The sequence below is a fragment of the Lupinus angustifolius genome, chromosome LG04 (genome assembly GCF_001865875.1).
Source record: "Lupinus angustifolius cultivar Tanjil chromosome LG04, LupAngTanjil_v1.0, whole genome shotgun sequence".
Taxonomy (NCBI): domain Eukaryota; kingdom Viridiplantae; phylum Streptophyta; class Magnoliopsida; order Fabales; family Fabaceae; genus Lupinus; species Lupinus angustifolius.
In genome coordinates this window covers 26,936,534-26,953,371 of record NC_032012.1, presented here as the reverse complement: position 1 = coordinate 26,953,371, position 16,838 = coordinate 26,936,534, and the positions used below count along the sequence as shown (strand labels likewise).

Here is a 16,838-nt window from a genome sequence, read left to right as displayed (position 1 = left end):
CCAAGATATCATCAATAAGAAAGGATTACTATAGCTCTTCTTATATGCAAACTTTTTTAGAAGGAGGGGAAGGGGTAATTGTGCCTCAAAATATGAAGATTTATTAGGGAATGAAATGTATAATGTAAGAGGGAATTGGAAATGCAAAATAAGAACTTTGAAAGTGGTATTTGCAGATACCATTGCAAATTTTCTCTAGAACAATCCCTATGATCATTGTTATTAATACCATAGTATAGTTGTACAAGAGAAAATACAAAGAGAAAAAATATGGGAAAAAATGAATATCCCTCTATTCTAATTGTGTATATAAATAGAAAAGGTTTCAGATTCTCACTCTCACAATCACACTAACTTGTTCCCCAAGCTACTTTTCTTCTTTCTTTCTCCTCTTTTCTGTTAATCAACATTTACCTTCTTCTTCATTGTATCGTTTAGCACCATTCTTCTCAGCAGAAAATGAGCCTCAAATGTGAAACTACCACTTTCTTGCAACCCTCTACCTCAGATCATAATCACAAGTAAACATTCCTTCATTCATTGTTATTTTATTCCTTTTCTTGATCCCTACAATAACACTCTTTTGATACTCTTTGATTATATATAAATGAGTCAAATTAAAGTTGATGCTTTTGTTGCAATCAATGTTGAAAATGAAGTCTTTTGATTTGGTACTGCAGGGGGTCAAAAACTTCATATACAATACAGTTTCTTCTCTCTTTATCCAAAGTAGATACTATACTAAAACTACCTACGGAGTTTCACCTCTCAGTTTCATGGTATCAAATCTTCTTTACATTGCGGTTTTGATGCTTTGAATTGCTTCTTTAATTTGTTACCTTTTTATTCAGCAGTGCATTTCAAGATGAATCCGGTCTTCTATCGTCGCCTTCTTTTTGTGCTCCGGGTGTGTAATGTTCACCTGTTCATCATTGCATACTGCTGTTTTTGTTAGACAATCTTTAAAAAAGAATTTACGCTTTGACGCAGATTCTAGATGTTACAAATTTGTGCCTCAAAATTCTCATGTAAAGGTTCCAGATGATGTTAATCATTTACTGCATAGGAGTGATGAACCATATCTGCCTCCATGCCGCTACAAGGTCTGATTTTAGCTTTATTGAGAAAATATAAGAACAGATTATCAATAAATATGGTATATGATGAGAGTAGGTTCGGAAATTGTCGAGTGAATAGGGGAAGAGGCTGGGAGTTCCCTTGGTATTTTGGAATTTGGACCCCTCTTCTGTTATTTCATCTCGATGTTTTATCTTTTGTTCTCTTCTGCTGTTTTACGTTTTGTGCTTCATGTATTCAAATTCTGGAAACAGCCTCCAATCTCGTATAGTATACCGCCTTTTTCTGCATTATTAGAGCTCCACTTTTATAGCTTAATAGTGCCTATATTTTCTAGACCCTATAACATTCATAATATCCTGTTCTTTCAGGCACTACCTCCTTCAAGTAGAGACAGTAATAATGTGGTTAACTGTACTATATCTGGATCTTCCGAGTGTAGAAATCAAGAGAAAACAGAACAGGAAATGTGGAGAAAAGGTAAAATCTCATCTTGTCATGCCATGCTCCCTTGTCTTCTTAAGCTATCAACTTGAAATCCCTGAGGTTATTATTATCAATATGTGTAGCCTATTGAGTTCAGCTTTATGAGTTGACAAGAAAGAAATGAGCATGCATTATTAAGAGAAATGCAAAGTATGAGTTCTAGATTTAAATGAAAAGAAATCATGTGCAGATACAGTCAGACAGCCCACAGAGGACAAGTGGCATTCTAGCGAAAACACTGATTCGAAGGAGTGTCAAGAGGTACTTTCGATGTCATCATTAGCCGGAAACTTGAAGAGCTTGCAGTCTACTTCGAACTCGTTCACAGAGCAATCAGATGCTTCTACAAAACTAAATATGATACAAGAAGCTGTTACTGGTGATGCTCTTCAGCCAACCATCCTTCCAGAGACTACTAAAAATTGTGCAACCAAATGCCAGCCAGTGCAAGATTTACTTACTAATGAATCGGTGAATCTGTGGCAGAAGTCTGTACACCATATAGATACATCTTGGCATTTTCTATCAGTGTTAGATGATGGTATGCACCTGATGGAGTCGGAAGCATATTCGAACTTTGATGTGGAACATCCAGAAGGGACTTCCCATGTTATAGAATCCCTTAATAAAAGCAGTCCATCAAGCATCTTAAGCCAAGAGAGTTGCCGAAATACGAAGAACAGCCATTGTGAAGTGTCGTATGAGAAAGATATCATGGAGTTGCAATTGTCTGAATTGAGCACAATATCAGCTTGTGATGGTTATCCCGGGAGAAGTACAATAGATGGTGATATCTCAGAGGCTTCTATCCTTTTTCCTATAGAAGATGGAAAACATTTGCAAGGTGTCAAGCACGCCACTTCAGTTAACATGAAGCAAAATCCTTCGAGCCCGGGTTTCCAAATTCAACAGGATTTCGAGTTAAATTCTTCCAGCAGCAACTTAAATGGAAAACCATACTCTAGCTCTGAGCTTTGTTTGCCAGATGGAGACAGCTTAATTGCATTTGATGAACCATTCTTGATGGCTGATGAACCATTTGATAAAGCCTTGTCTAGTCCAGCAAGGAATCCAATTGAACCCGATGCATTTAGTCCAAGTTCACCCGGTGATATGATTGTGAAGCTAATTGAATCTATACTCAAAGATGATTCTCCTCCACCACATCTGGATGATCCTAAAGTGAACCATGTTGCTGGAATAGAGGACTTCGGCCACTCTCTGTGTGCACAAAAATCGCGCACGCAGTTACATTCCAATCAGTTTAATCCAAGAGGGCATCATAGTTTTCAACTAAACAACATCGACCCAGCCGGATTTTCCTTTTTCAGCTACCACTCTTTCATAACAAATACAATGTCTCAACCCTTCCAGATGGCGTCATGCTCATCGAAGCTGAACGCAACGCTGAATTCTACCTCAGGGTATCACCAATCAAGCTATGCAGATTTTATAAGGCCAAAACTCGGTACGCGATCACTTTCCAATTATTTGTTATTAGTCATGTAGAACTGAGATTTAAATGGAACTCCCTTGCTAACTGTATCATGTTCATGGTTAGATTCTTGTGGAGAAAGTAACATAAAACAAGCAGCAGTGGTGGATAGTCTGGCAGACATGAAACTGCGTGCCGGAGGTTTCGAGTAGAAGGCTAAGTTGACATGGAACTTTGTAACATAAATCTGTCCTTGTTACCAATTGTCTAGTGAAGGAGCTTTGTATATAAAGTTGTGTCCTAGTTATCTTCAGAATAAGTTTAGGTACAATTTCATCACTATAAATACAATAGAGTGTTGTGGAGTAAGAATACAAGCTTATGTTGGAACTATATCATCAAATTTAATTGGCATGGATTGAAATGAAAGATAAAGAAGTCCAATTGCAGGTCCCTTCCGTTTATATATTATTATCATATTATTAATTCTTTTATACATGACAATAATCAATGAAGGGAATTAAAAAGCTTCCTGAGCTGAGAAGGATTAACGGCAACTACAAAGTAGAGTAGAATCATAAGGCTGTGAGTCAGTGTATCAAATTACGGACCGCATCATGTGATGCAGCCGCAATATTATGGTTGCAGTGACCACCGCAACCACATCACACTACAACAGGCTGCTGCATCACGACCGCAACAGGCCGCATCGGACCACAGTTGGACTGCATCGGGCTGCAACGCAACTGCATCAAACCGCATCGATGTCAAAAATATGTTTTTAGTCATAAAATAATTCACACCGCAATGACCATAATCTGTCTCGCAATAGCCATAGTGACCACAATGGCGACTGCAACTGCAATTTAAAACACTGGGTGTGATTGTAACATATGAGCTTGAGGCCTTTCCAATGCATAGTCTAAACCTCATCACTCAAAATTCCACAGCATTCTTCAAATGCTCATCATCAATGCATCTAAGTTAATATATGAAGATGAAAATTCCAATCCTTATATGATGCTTTTGCAGCAAAATGCATGATATTCAAGCAGGAAATTAGGTGTACAAATCATTTCATATTTATAATAATCTAAAGATTATTGATAGTATATTACTTTTTTATTTTTTAAATAAATATCATTTAAATCATTACACTAGTCTATGAGTATGTTTTATTGTGACAGGAAAAATATATATTAATAATGTAAGAATTTTTTATACCTCAATGATATTATCAATCATTTATATTTTAGCATTGATTTTGATAATATATTGAAAATATACACATCTTTACATATAAAATTAATGGAGATTTTATATCTTATAGAACACATAAAAAGAGAGTATTCCTCATAATAAATTTGTAAATCAATTTATAGTATATGTTAATTTTTATAGTGTAGGAGAATTTGTATAAATACATATCATATTTGATAATAAAAAAAAAGAACTTAGGATTGCATAGGCCGTAACTAATGAAAGGGAGGGATATTATTAATGGATAAAAATTATTTGTTCCAATTTCTTGTCTCGGTTTAACAAGAAATTGTCACTAAATTAAAAAAAATTATAAAAACAAAAATTAATATTTTTATATTAATTGGATGAATCTGATTAACCTAGAACATGAAGATATATTCTTTTTGAGAGAAAGGAAATATGGCCAAAGATTCCTCCTCTCCACATATTACATATAGACACATCCAAAACTTTATATCAGAATTCTAATAAATGTAAGGACATTATTTTCTTGGATCCTATCACGAACCAACATCATGCCTTCCTCTAATGTCACTCTTCTTTTTTCCTAACACACCCTTACTTTTCAAACATATTTTGTAATTAATACTTCAAATACTTAATATTATATAAAAATCATATAATTATAGTGAATTTATAAAACAAAAAGAGGAAATAAGCTGAAAGAAAGAAAGAAAAAATGACATTTTATTACTGTATATATGGAATTTTAAAGATAGTCTTTCTGAATCACAAAAATGTAACATTATTAATCATATTATATTTAATAAAAGTATATAAATTTATTTATTTGATTCATGACCTTCCTTCCTTCTTCCTTAAGAGTACAATGTTTGTACTTGGACTTGTTGTGTTGACTTGACTAATTCTCCTCACACCCTATTATATAAGCTTCACTTCATAACTTCATTCTTATTCTTCTTCTTCTAGTTCCTTCTTCACAATTCTACTACTTCCTTTTCCACCTTCTTCTGCAATATATTTTCATTAACACTTTCCTTTTGCTTAGCTCTCACAACCTTCAAAAACAATGAAGGTCACTACTATCATCTTTTTTATGTTCAAAGTTTAAGACCCTCCTATATTTTAGTATTCCAAGTTCAATATGTGTTTGTGTTTTATTACTCTCTTGAATGTTTTATTATTATTCATAAGAAGTAATTAACATGTGTTTGATTTTTCTGACACAGAAAGTGGTGTTGAGTGTGGATATGCATGATGACAGAATGAAGCAAAAAGCTATGAAAGCAGTGTCTGGTCTTTCAGGTATTAAATCATATTTTACCTTATCATCTTCCTCTTCTTCCAACAAAACTTACATAATATAGCATCATTATGATTAAAGATTTTATTTTTATGGTTAAATACTGAAGTTGTATTTGTAATATTGTTGCAGGGGTTGACTCAGTTACTGTGGACATGAAGGGCAAGAAATTAACCTTAATAGGGGACATTGATCCTATAAATATGGTGGCCAAGTTAAGGAAGTTATGTCATACAGAAATAGTTTCAGTTGGACCAGCAAAAGAGGATAAGAAAGAAGATCCAAAGAAGAAGGATCCAACAAAAGATATTGTGATTGATCCTCTCAAGTTCTATCCAACTTATGCCAATTATTATCAGATGAAGCCTCCACAATACAATGATTATTACTATGCAACCACAAGTGTGGAAGAGGATCCTAATGCATGTGTCATCATCTAAATTTCATAGTACTGAGTTTGTTTATAAAAATCATTGATTTTTTTTTATGAATTAGCTTGAGGGGTTCAGTGTGGCCAACCATCAAGAGTAATTATGGTGTACAGGATTATACTTTATGTGGAATTTTGATGCATTATTCAATGGTTATTATTATTTATAAATACAAGACATTTCAGAACTCACTATCCATAATTTGAGAGACAAAACAGTTATTAAGATAATTAAAATAAAAAAAGTACTTTCAGGGTTCGGGGCAGCCACGAATCTCGAAAGGGATTAGTTTCTTACGAAAAAAGGTGAGGAATACAAAAAAAACGTTTATTTAACTTTCTAGGCGAAAAGTGTAGATAGATCAAAAGAAAGTAATGTTCATAAAAAACAGAAAGAAACAGCAATAAAACAACTATTTTTGCTTTTAAAATTGTCAAGAACATTCATGATTGTCATGTACTCCCTTAAATTTGTCAACATTGGAATATATTGATAAAAAGCTCTAAATTTACAGTGACAATGCCCACCACCACCACCCCAAAAAAAATCCAATCAGTTAATGTGAATCATGATTAGTTTTTATGTGTGATGTTAGCCATAAGCTCCATTCTTTGAAAAATCCTTTTTGGCACAAGCAATCAAATGTTTCTCCCCATTGTTGCACATTATCAATGACCTCTGCATGAACATTGGCCATTGTTAAAGACATGGAATCTTTTTCCATCCCTCACAATTATCTCCCTTCCAACCACTTGTGTCACATGCATTATGAAGTCATGGCAGTGTAAGCAGATATGTGAATTCTTGTTTATGTTTATTGGAGCCATAGTTGGTACACTAAGAAGACCAAATGCAACAGCTAATTGCTCTGAGTGGTATAACTTATCATGACTTTCTTGGTATCCATACCCTTGATTCTTAAGTTTGGTTATAAGAAGCTCCAATTTTTCATTAATCTCATCTATAATGGGGTGTGATGTCTGTCCAGTAGAGAAGAGATGAATGTTGTTTCTTACCTCCATCCAGCACTTTCCAGGATTTCTTCTTAAACCCCTTTCTCTCATCAGCCTGCGAGTCTTCTCGCCAAAGTCAGAGAGTCCGGCATTGTCGTACAAGTTTGCCAGCAGCAAATATATTGCAGGATCAGATGGGTCAAGCTCAAGACATCTCCTTGCCATATCTTCTCCCAGGGGTACATTTCCATGTAACTTGCAAGCATTTAATAAAGTTTTATAGACTAGAGAGTTTGGTCGGAAAGGCATTGTTTCAATGATTCTCATAGCTTCCTCTAGGCGACCAGCCCTACCAAGAAGATCAACTAAACATGCATAGTGATCCAACTTTGGTGCCACATTATATGTTTTTTCCATAGAATGGAAATAATCAAGACCAAGGTCAAACAAACCACCATGGCTGCAAGCAAAAGTTAGTGTCAAGAATGTAACAGAATCAGGTTTAACTCCTGCTAGCCTCATGTCATCGAATGCAGAAAGAGCATATGATATATATCCATTTGATGCCAATCCAGATATGAAACCATTCCATGACACTGCATCTGGCTCATTTATATCTTTGAAAGCTCTGTATGCATCCTGCATACTACCACACTTGCTGTACAAGTGAACTAAGCTATTCGAAACTGAGTTGCATTCGTCGAAACCTGATTTGACACAATAACAATGTAGCTGCTTTCCAGTTTCCATAGTGCCTAAGCCAGCTGCAGCTGATAAAAAGCTTGCCAGACTAAATTCATCCATCTTAACCCCGTCATCACACATGTGTATGATGACTTGTAATGCCATTTCATGATCCCCTCTCTGGTTTAATCTTGATGCTAAACTTGTGTACGTGATAGGGTCTCTATGATTCATCATGCCAATAACACGCCATGCTTCATCTGCCATCCCTCCTCCAGCATAAGCATCTACAAGAGCATTTGCTACAACCATATCATCATCTGCTTTTGTTTTTATGATATACGCATGGTGTTTCGTTGTTTGGGAAATAGAGTTCATTTTACTGCAAGCTCCAAGGATAGTAGACAGTGTAAAGGAATTTGGCTGCACTCCTGCTGCTTGCATCTCAGCAAACAACTGAAAAGATACTTCTTCGAAACCATGTTCTGAAAAACCAGCAATCAAAGAAGTCCAAGTGATGATATTTGGTGAGGCTATCCCTCTAAAAATTTTCGCAGCATTTGTTGTGACGCGGGAGCATTTCATGTACATATCAATCAGAGCATTTCCAACATAGATATCACCCTCCAGTCCAACCATGATAACCCGAGAATGAAACTGTTCACCCAGGTTCAGTGATAAAACTGAGGAGCAAGAATTCAATAAACTGGCATATGTAAAATTATTTGGTACGATTCCGGACAATTCCATATCAATAAATGCACTGACAGCCTCTCTAACAAGCAAATTTTGAGAGAGTCCAGCGATAATGGTGGTCCATAAGAACACATCGTATTCAGGTGTCAGATTTGAGACCTTAATAGCATTTTCCATCTGTCTGTATTTTGAATACATATCAACAATGGCCGTCTTCAACACCACATTCAATTCAATACCATATCTTATCAACTGTGCATGCAGTAGTTTTCCATAACCCAAACCAAGATAAGAAGACATGCCTAAGAGTTTAACAAATGTGAACTCATTTGGGTAAACTCCAGCTTCAATCATTTTGACATAGATTTGTAGAGCTTCATTCCATTTCCTAGTCTCAACTAAGGAAGAGATCATTGTTGTCCAAGACACAATATCACCATCATCCACAAATGCAAGCAACTTATATGCTTCGACAGTACAATCACACTTGGTATATAAATCAATCAAATTAGTACGGAGAACCGGATTCAGGTCCAATCCAAGCTTGACCACAGAGGCATGAATTTTCACCCCACACTCAATCTCTCCCAAAGCAGAACATGATCTTAAGGCACTGGACAAAGTGAACTCATTGGGGCATTGACCTGAACCTAGCATCATGTCAAACAATTCAAGGGCCTCAAAATGTTGCTTGTTTCTGGTATGAGCAGACAGAATTGCAGTCCAAGACACAACATCCCTGTAAGGCATTTCATCAAATAAATGGCGTGCAGTTACAACTCCAAAACACTTAGCATACAATGATAACAAATTGTTGCTCAAATACAAGTCATCTTGAATACCCATTTTGATAATTGGTGTGTGAACACATAGTCCCTCTTTGAGAGAGTGTGAGTTGCATAAAGAAAGAACCTTTAAGCAAGTTTCTCTCAGTTGGCATGGTGTAAAACTATGAGTAACTGTTTTACATAACATGTTTACGTTACAGAACCCTCTTAGCATGCAATTTCAACCTTAAATACTATGGTATTACTGAAGTGACCATAATAATTTTTATGTTGCACAAATACTAAGAGTCTGTGATATTAAAAGTTTTTAGAGTCACAATGAGCACATGGTTTTTTAATATATTATTTAGTTTTCAAGATTTCAGAACCTATAAAATTATGAACCATGACAAATATAAACAGTTTCATAAATAAAAATGGAATTGAATAATATTTTTGATTCAAATTGTTTCAATCTGATTGGTTTCACCATTTAAATTAAAATTGATTACTCTAACATTAGACTATATTATTATTGCTTACCTTAATTAACTATTATGAAACTTCAAAAAACGAAGGCTTAATTGAATAAGGAATAGAAGACCAAAACCATGTTGTTCTTGCTATCTTTGTCTTTGAATGTGTGAATATGTTACTATGACATGAAACTTGGGTTTCATTCCACGTGGCACCCAATATTAGCAACCATTTTACATGCACAATGCCAACATCCCAATTATAATGTTTTCTCTCACACATGTCCTCTATCACCTCATTTTTTGTTTCTTAACTAACCAAAGAGACAAAATCCACTTATTCTTCAACTCCACAACTGTGATAAGTGATAACCCTCTTTTTTAATATATCTTTATTAAACGCATTCCCATGATTCAGAACATATTATCTATACTCACTATTTTATTTCTTAAAATTCACACTAATATATAGTAATATAAGTGAGAGGAAAGTATAGTAATATGTTATATATATATGAGGAGCAGAAGTAGGATCTTCCTTTTCCTTCTTCATTTTCCATCTCCTTCATTCATTTTCTTACTCTTTTCATTGCTTTGCAGTTTCTCATGCATGCATGTTGTTTCTGATATCCTTCATGCCCCTCTTCTTCCACATATAAATTAATATTTCTTTGGTAAGCCATTCATTCCATTCATTTAATATCTTTTCTTTTTATTATTATCATTATTGTTTTGAACTTTCTTTTATCATGCAATGCGATTCAGTTTTGTTTGTTTTTGTTGTTTATGTACTGCTACACAAACCCTTTATTTGGTTTCAATTATTTATTTTTTATTATTCTTAACAGTTTATGATGTGACACAAAAGCTACCATGTCTCCACTATTTCAACATATTATTCAGTAACATGATGATTGATTTATGATTGCTTCATGCTTTTTTCATATAACCACTTGTAAACTTATATCATAAACTAATAAGTAGCCTCCATTCTTGAAACTGATTTATGATATTTTATCATATAAGACTTCATTTTTGATATACTTTTAAACCAATCATACATTACTGAGACATTTATAACATGATTATTACTATAGAAGTCTTCAAAAATTAATAGTGTGCAAAGTCATATTTGACTAATAGTGCAAACAACTTTTTCAATGACATAATTAAAGGAAGTATAAAATCTACAACATTGATGGTTGATTACATCAGAGAAACCTTAGTTCAGATGTATGTTATTTTGGTCATCAATCATGAAAGTAAATTGAACCTTGTGTTGTTTGGTGGTTTTGGCATGTTCATGGATTATTATTATTATTCTTATTCATCTCATGAAAGTTCATTTGTATTCTTACATAAATGATTTTTTCTTCTATGGATGCTATTGCATATTCTTACTCTCAAAGGGTATGCTAAATTAGAAATGAAAACAACTGCATTATATCTTTCATCAACTAACATACTATTCATGCAAGAGTATTAAATTGGTGTGCAGATTTATAGGTTGGAAGTTGAATATATATTAAATGCTTATCATGCTATAATTTTTACTTTGTTTTGCTTCACTTTCAGTAAACACAACCTTCAAATTGCAGAGAGAGATGGTTGCATTTGGTAAAAAGTTAAAAGAAAGACAAATTCAAGAATGGCAAGGGTATGTGTTCTGCTTACTTGTTGAATGTTAAAAATTCCAAAGACAGATACTATTCTTCACATAACTGGTATTTGGATTCATGATCATAATTTGACTTTTGTTTTAGATATTACATAAATTACAAACTGATGAAGAAACGAGTAAAGCACTATGCTCAACAAATTGAACTTGGAACACAAGATCGGCGACATGTGCTCAAGGATTTCTCAAGAACACTGGATAATCAGGTTTGTTCTCATTGTTAATTGTATAATTATGACATACTTACTGTATGAAATTTGGACCTTTTCATTAATTTTAACTACATAGTCTAGATTCTGCTTATATGAACAAATGTGGTAATGTGTCAATAGTCCTTTTTGTTCTATAATGTCTAGCATTCTATTGCTGTTTGCTATATTTGTTTATTTGTTGAAATTCAGATTGAGAAGATTGTGCTTTTCCTGTTGGAACAACAAGGGATTTTGGCAAGCAGGATAGCCAAGCTTGGAGAGCAGAGTGATGCTATTCAGCAGGGGCCCGAAGGCCCCGAGTTTAGCAAAATATCTGAACTACGAGAAGCCTATAGAGCAGTGGGACAGGATCTATTAAGGCTTCTCTTTTTTGTAGAGGTTAACGCCATTGGTTTGCGAAAGATATTGAAGAAGTTTGATAAACGCTTTCGCTATAGATTTACTGATTACTATGTTAAAACTCGTGCAAATCATCCTTACTCTCAGCTGCAACAAGTGTTCAGACATGTGGTATTATGTTTAGTTCAATCACAAATGTACACTTGGACCTTTGCAGAATCAAATGCACCATAATGATGACTAAAAATTGTGGAAATGCAGGGAGTAGGAGCTGTCGTGGGAGCCTTATCTCGTAATCTTCATGAACTTCAAGACCGCCAAGGGAGCTACTTATCAATTTATGATGAGCCTACTCTTCCCCTTCAGGTTTTTGTTACATTTACTGTGCTTCATACACTGATTTTTATTTGCCTTGTTTTCTTTGCTGGATAAGAAGAAGAAGAATAAGGTCGCGATTTTCCGTTGTATTTGCGTGGTCTTATTATATGCAGGATCCGGTTATTGATTCAATAAGAGCAGCTGTTGACAGATTAACCCATTCAACCAATTTCCTTAACTTTTTGGGTCAACATGCACTCATTATGCAAGAAGAGCTACCTGCACCTGCTGATGAGCATGTTGATGATGAAAGATACCATTTTATATCTCTTCTCCTTAACTTGGCAAATACATTTTTGTATATGGTCAATACATATATTATTGTACCTACAGCCGATGATTACTCTACGAACCTCGGAGCTGCACCAACAGTTTGCGGCATTGTGATTGGAGCAATGGCTGTTGCGCAGGTGTTTTCTTCAGTCTATTTTAGTGCATGGTCAAATAGATCATACTTCAGACCTCTTGTATTCAGTAGCATAGTTCTCTTCCTCGGCAATACCATGTACGCACTAGCATATGATCTCAATTCAATATGGATTCTCATAATTGGTCGTCTATGCTGCGGGTAAGTTCATTTTCTATTTCTTGATCTTCTTGATGAGCACAATTTTTGATATTGTATGTTATTATTTTGCTTTAGATAAATGTTATCACATTATCCATAAGATTAGTAGTCCCAAGGCAAAGGACTAATTCTAAGTTTTGCTGTTAAATAGGGAACTTTGTATAGCAAGATAGTGCATACAATCAAATTTTCATAATATTCAAGTTATGGATATTATAAAGTACTAGAGCTATTAAGACGTTTGCGGTTGATGAACACTTGAATATAATGCAGATTTGGTTCTGCGAGGGCAGTGAACCGGCGTTATATCAGTGATTGTGTGCCATTAAAAATCCGTATGCAAGCATCAGCAGGTTTTGTTAGTGCGAGTGCTCTTGGAATGGCTTGTGGTCCTGCATTAGCCGGTTTACTTCAGATCAAGTTTACGATTTACAAGCTTACATTTAATCAAGATACCTTGCCAGGGTGGGTTATGGCTATTGCTTGGCTCATATATCTACTGTGGCTGTCCATCACTTTTAAGGAACCTTCTCATGATATTGAAGATAATAATATACCTCATCAATCAAATGCTGGTACTCATCTCATATTGCCTCACCTCTCTGCTGATGATTTTTACATGTTCTGTTGTTACCTTCCAAGATTGTTAATCTTCATGAGTCTTCTAATTTCATTGTCGAATTCGATTCCATAAACTTTTGAGTCTTGATTAGCTTTTTTTGTTGAATTTGAACTTATTTTTTAGTCTTGATTAGCTTTTTTTGTTGAATTTGATGTGTCCTACTTCACTCTTGTTACATATCATGCTTCAGTGCAATGTATATATTGGACCTTCAAAACACTACATATCACAAAACTACTTAGAAAGCCATATAAGGATGTAGCATGTAAGGAAATTAGACTGAAATTTAAATAGCCATTAAGCAATAATCTCTAACTCACTTTGGAATGCTATATATAGTGACTGGTAAATATGCTTTCAAAATGCAATCATTTAGAAATCATCTATGGCTATATTATCCTTGCATCATTTCATAATTACATCGGCTTACTTTATTAACGACTTCGTTCATTCTGTTATGCTTCAACACGAAACGAATAATAGAAAATGACACTTTTTTCCTTTTACTAGCCGAAAACAATGAACTTGAAAAAGGTTTACAACAACCATTGCTGATTAGCTCCGAAGATAAGGTGGATGAAGATGTTGATCAGGATAATGATGACAGTGAAGAAGCTCCAGAGGAATCTCGTCTGGCGGCCAATTCAATCGGATCAGCATATAGACTCCTCACTCCTTCTGTGAAGGTTTGTAAGCAACTCATAAGATTTCTTTAGAAGAATATATTCAAAGTCATTGTTGACATGGAAAACTAACTTCTTGATTTCAAAGTAAGACATGGCATGGTCCTCAATCTTAATCTAGAGATACATGGAAATTTGAATACATAATGAATTTTACCATCCAGCTTATTAAGTATTATGTTCGAAAAACTAAAAGCACTTTTGTGGAATCTTTGACTTGTTTGTTTGATGTCACAGTTCCGATTAACGACTAGATGAAGAACTCTTTCTTTCTGACAAAATTTATGTAACATATTCAGGTTCAGTTATTGATATATTTCATGCTCAAATACGCAATGGAGATTTTACTATCCGAATCTAGTGTCATCACAACATACTATTTCCACTGGACAACAAGCACAGTTTCCATTTTTCTTGCTTGCCTTGGCTTGACAGTTCTTCCTGTCAACATTGTTGTTGGAAGCTATATTAGCAATATGTTTGAGGACAGGTAATGTGCTATAAAACCAAGCTTCATTTGATTGTCATCTATATAATCTATTTCATGTTTTGTTTGGATTTCGAAGAAAGATGCATGATAAAACATCTCGATCTTCCATGTATTGGGCTGGCACCCCTTGTGCTCTGCTTTAATACAATTTTCTCATCGGAAAAAAAATTACATCTTGATTTTAATGCCATAACAAAAAGAGAAAGCAATATAAAATTTTCAAGAGATTGTTGAAATATTTTCCTCACACAGCTAAAAGGATCATATGTTTATTGATCTTTCTGTAGGCAAATTCTGTTGGTATCAGAAATTATGGTTTTGTTAGGCATACTCTTCAGCTTCCATACAATCTTTCCATACTCTCAGCCTCAATACATTTGTTCAGGTCTTGTTATGTTTGTCTCTGCTGAAGTACTTGAAGGTAAGATCCTATTAGTGTTTGTGTTTTATTATTCATGATATTGCACAAGATTATATCGAAAAAAGTGCACACTAGACAAGAATATATTCCACAGCAACATTGTAAAAACAAAAGAGACAACATTTGAGGTTCACATTTGTTCTAAAACAACACATCATTGTTATTTTTTATGATGTTTTAACTATGATTCATTGAAGGTGTCAACTTGTCGCTACTTTCGCGAGTAATGTCGTCAAGGCTTTCGCGTGGAACCTATAATGGAGGACTATTGTCTACAGAGGCAGGGACAATTGCAAGAGTAATTGCTGATGCAACTATTACACTTGCTGGCTATGTTGGTGTGAGTAAGCTTCTTAATATCACACTCCTTCCTTCACTTTTCATTTGCATAGCTTCCATAGTTGCAACCTGCTATACCTACAATTCTTTATATTGATAAAATGATGTTGAACTTCAACACAACCTCAATTTCATTGCTGTGTGTTTCAAGAACAAAAACTGGTTCATTGATTCTATTTGTCTTTTTCTATTGAAAAGTAGCTAGGCTATATCAATCTTATATTATTATTCATGTAGCATGTTCAAATGTAAATGCTTTAGCTGAAAGGATTTATTGATTTATGTTGTTTTAGTCTATATGCTATTTGGATGTAACTATAGTCGAATAATAAGACATGTCAAACAATAAATAAATTTAAGGAGATAAGTTATCTTGTATAAGAAGATACATTATTTTCAACTCGGAAATTGTAAATTTGTTTTAAAAAAGAGAGGTACTTTAAAGCACCTCATAGATTTTAAGGAAGGGAAAGGAATTGATTGAGGTTGGATTTTGAGGAAATGGTGGTGCTTCCTCGAACCAGCGTCAACTTGGATAGCTGAAATTCAGCAAACCAAGTGAGCTAGGAGGTATGCATCACATAATGCTAAAGAAATATATAAAGAACTACCTGCCCTATGAGCACGGTTTATAACTTTAACTTAAATAATTTGATTTCAACGAATGAGAAGTAATGGTACATAGAGTGATACAAAAAATATGACAGCAAAAAATGCCTCCATGAGCACATGGCTGATTGACAACTAATTTATTTGCATAATATGCAATTGGGAAATTTGTAAGTTCAAGGGTCATTATACTATTAAGTGAAACTGCAAGCAAAATTTCATTTTCATGCATTGAACCACCTCCACAACCTAATTTGGATAGATTCCATTAAATTATTTCTATATAGTTATTTGGTTTGTTTGAGAAGATTGCCTTATGATTCATTAGTCAAATGGAGCAAATAATAAAAAATCAAAATATCCGCCAAAGATGACCAGCTCTTCCACTAATAATTTTCCGTCATAAAATAAAGAGTAAATTACATTAACACTCCTGAGTTTTAGTAAAATTATATAAACCACCCTTCATTTTTCTACACCTACCTATGTAATATTATTTTCCTTGAAATTAATCCACCTAGGAACCATTGATTGTGATCCAAGAGTAATGCAAAAATCCAATGGGAAGCATATGCAAGTAAAGTGAATGGCTTCCAAAATTATACATAAATGCAATTGTATTTCAATCATTGTACATTTATCTTATAAGAGATTTTTCTTAGATAGACACAAAGTAAACATAAGCACATGGGTATGATGATGTGACTAACCTAATCTTAGTGTAGCTATCTTAATTTTGTGCATATATAGGAATATATCTCCCTCATGTCTGCTTAATGAAAGAAAAAAAAACCAAAGTCATCCATATCATTCATCACATAGACAAGGGAGATGGGAATACAATATGGTATTAGAGAGTTGAGTTTAGATAAGGATTGCGATATATTACAAAAAATTTAACAACTATAATTTTAAGTTATTTTTTAATTAAAAAATTAAAATACTCATTTCTCTCTCTCGCATTTCA

At 34.2% G+C, this 16,838-nt stretch overlaps 4 protein-coding genes across 4 annotated transcripts; 3 read left to right on the top strand and 1 right to left on the bottom strand.

Moving 5' to 3' along the window:
* LOC109344770 lies at nucleotides 329-3,350 on the top strand. Its single transcript, XM_019583519.1, has 7 exons — nucleotides 329-521; nucleotides 681-803; nucleotides 852-907; nucleotides 991-1,103; nucleotides 1,449-1,557; nucleotides 1,754-3,031; nucleotides 3,125-3,350. The coding sequence occupies exons 1-7, from the start codon at nucleotides 460-462 to the stop codon at nucleotides 3,208-3,210; spliced, it is 1,827 nt and encodes a 608-aa protein (XP_019439064.1). The 5' UTR covers nucleotides 329-459; the 3' UTR covers nucleotides 3,211-3,350.
* Nucleotides 5,150-5,998, top strand: LOC109346780 (heavy metal-associated isoprenylated plant protein 39-like). The gene is made up of 3 exons (XM_019586566.1): nucleotides 5,150-5,297; nucleotides 5,452-5,527; nucleotides 5,658-5,998. The coding sequence occupies exons 1-3, from the start codon at nucleotides 5,292-5,294 to the stop codon at nucleotides 5,963-5,965; spliced, it is 390 nt and encodes a 129-aa protein (XP_019442111.1). The 5' UTR covers nucleotides 5,150-5,291; the 3' UTR covers nucleotides 5,966-5,998.
* LOC109346776 (pentatricopeptide repeat-containing protein At5g52850, chloroplastic) lies at nucleotides 6,284-9,308 on the bottom strand. The gene has a single exon (XM_019586560.1). The coding sequence runs from the start codon at nucleotides 9,289-9,291 to the stop codon at nucleotides 6,625-6,627; it is 2,667 nt and encodes an 888-aa protein (XP_019442105.1). The 5' UTR covers nucleotides 9,292-9,308; the 3' UTR covers nucleotides 6,284-6,624.
* Nucleotides 10,095-15,582, top strand: LOC109346777 (SPX domain-containing membrane protein At4g22990-like). The gene is made up of 11 exons (XM_019586561.1): nucleotides 10,095-10,206; nucleotides 11,108-11,189; nucleotides 11,296-11,416; nucleotides 11,612-11,932; nucleotides 12,023-12,127; nucleotides 12,253-12,707; nucleotides 12,981-13,282; nucleotides 13,840-14,015; nucleotides 14,312-14,502; nucleotides 14,790-14,923; nucleotides 15,121-15,582. The coding sequence occupies exons 2-11, from the start codon at nucleotides 11,137-11,139 to the stop codon at nucleotides 15,357-15,359; spliced, it is 2,097 nt and encodes a 698-aa protein (XP_019442106.1). The 5' UTR covers nucleotides 10,095-10,206; nucleotides 11,108-11,136; the 3' UTR covers nucleotides 15,360-15,582.

Excerpts from the sequence above, each read along its gene's own strand:
- LOC109344770 (XM_019583519.1), top strand. The coding sequence starts at position 460 with ATGAGCCTCAAATGTGAAACTACCACTTTCTTGCAACCCTCTACCTCA. Across the intron at positions 908-990 it reads GCCTTCTTTTTGTGCTCCGG|ATTCTAGATGTTACAAATTT; the intron begins GTGTGTAATGTT and ends GCTTTGACGCAG. Across the intron at positions 1,104-1,448 it reads TGCCTCCATGCCGCTACAAG|GCACTACCTCCTTCAAGTAG; the intron begins GTCTGATTTTAG and ends CTGTTCTTTCAG.
- LOC109346780 (XM_019586566.1), top strand. Across the intron at positions 5,528-5,657 it reads AGCAGTGTCTGGTCTTTCAG|GGGTTGACTCAGTTACTGTG; the intron begins GTATTAAATCAT and ends ATATTGTTGCAG.
- LOC109346776 (XM_019586560.1), bottom strand. The coding sequence starts at position 9,291 with ATGCTAAGAGGGTTCTGTAACGTAAACATGTTATGTAAAACAGTTACT.
- LOC109346777 (XM_019586561.1), top strand. The coding sequence starts at position 11,137 with ATGGTTGCATTTGGTAAAAAGTTAAAAGAAAGACAAATTCAAGAATGG. Across the intron at positions 11,190-11,295 it reads CAAATTCAAGAATGGCAAGG|ATATTACATAAATTACAAAC; the intron begins GTATGTGTTCTG and ends CTTTTGTTTTAG. Across the intron at positions 14,924-15,120 it reads CTCTGCTGAAGTACTTGAAG|GTGTCAACTTGTCGCTACTT; the intron begins GTAAGATCCTAT and ends GATTCATTGAAG.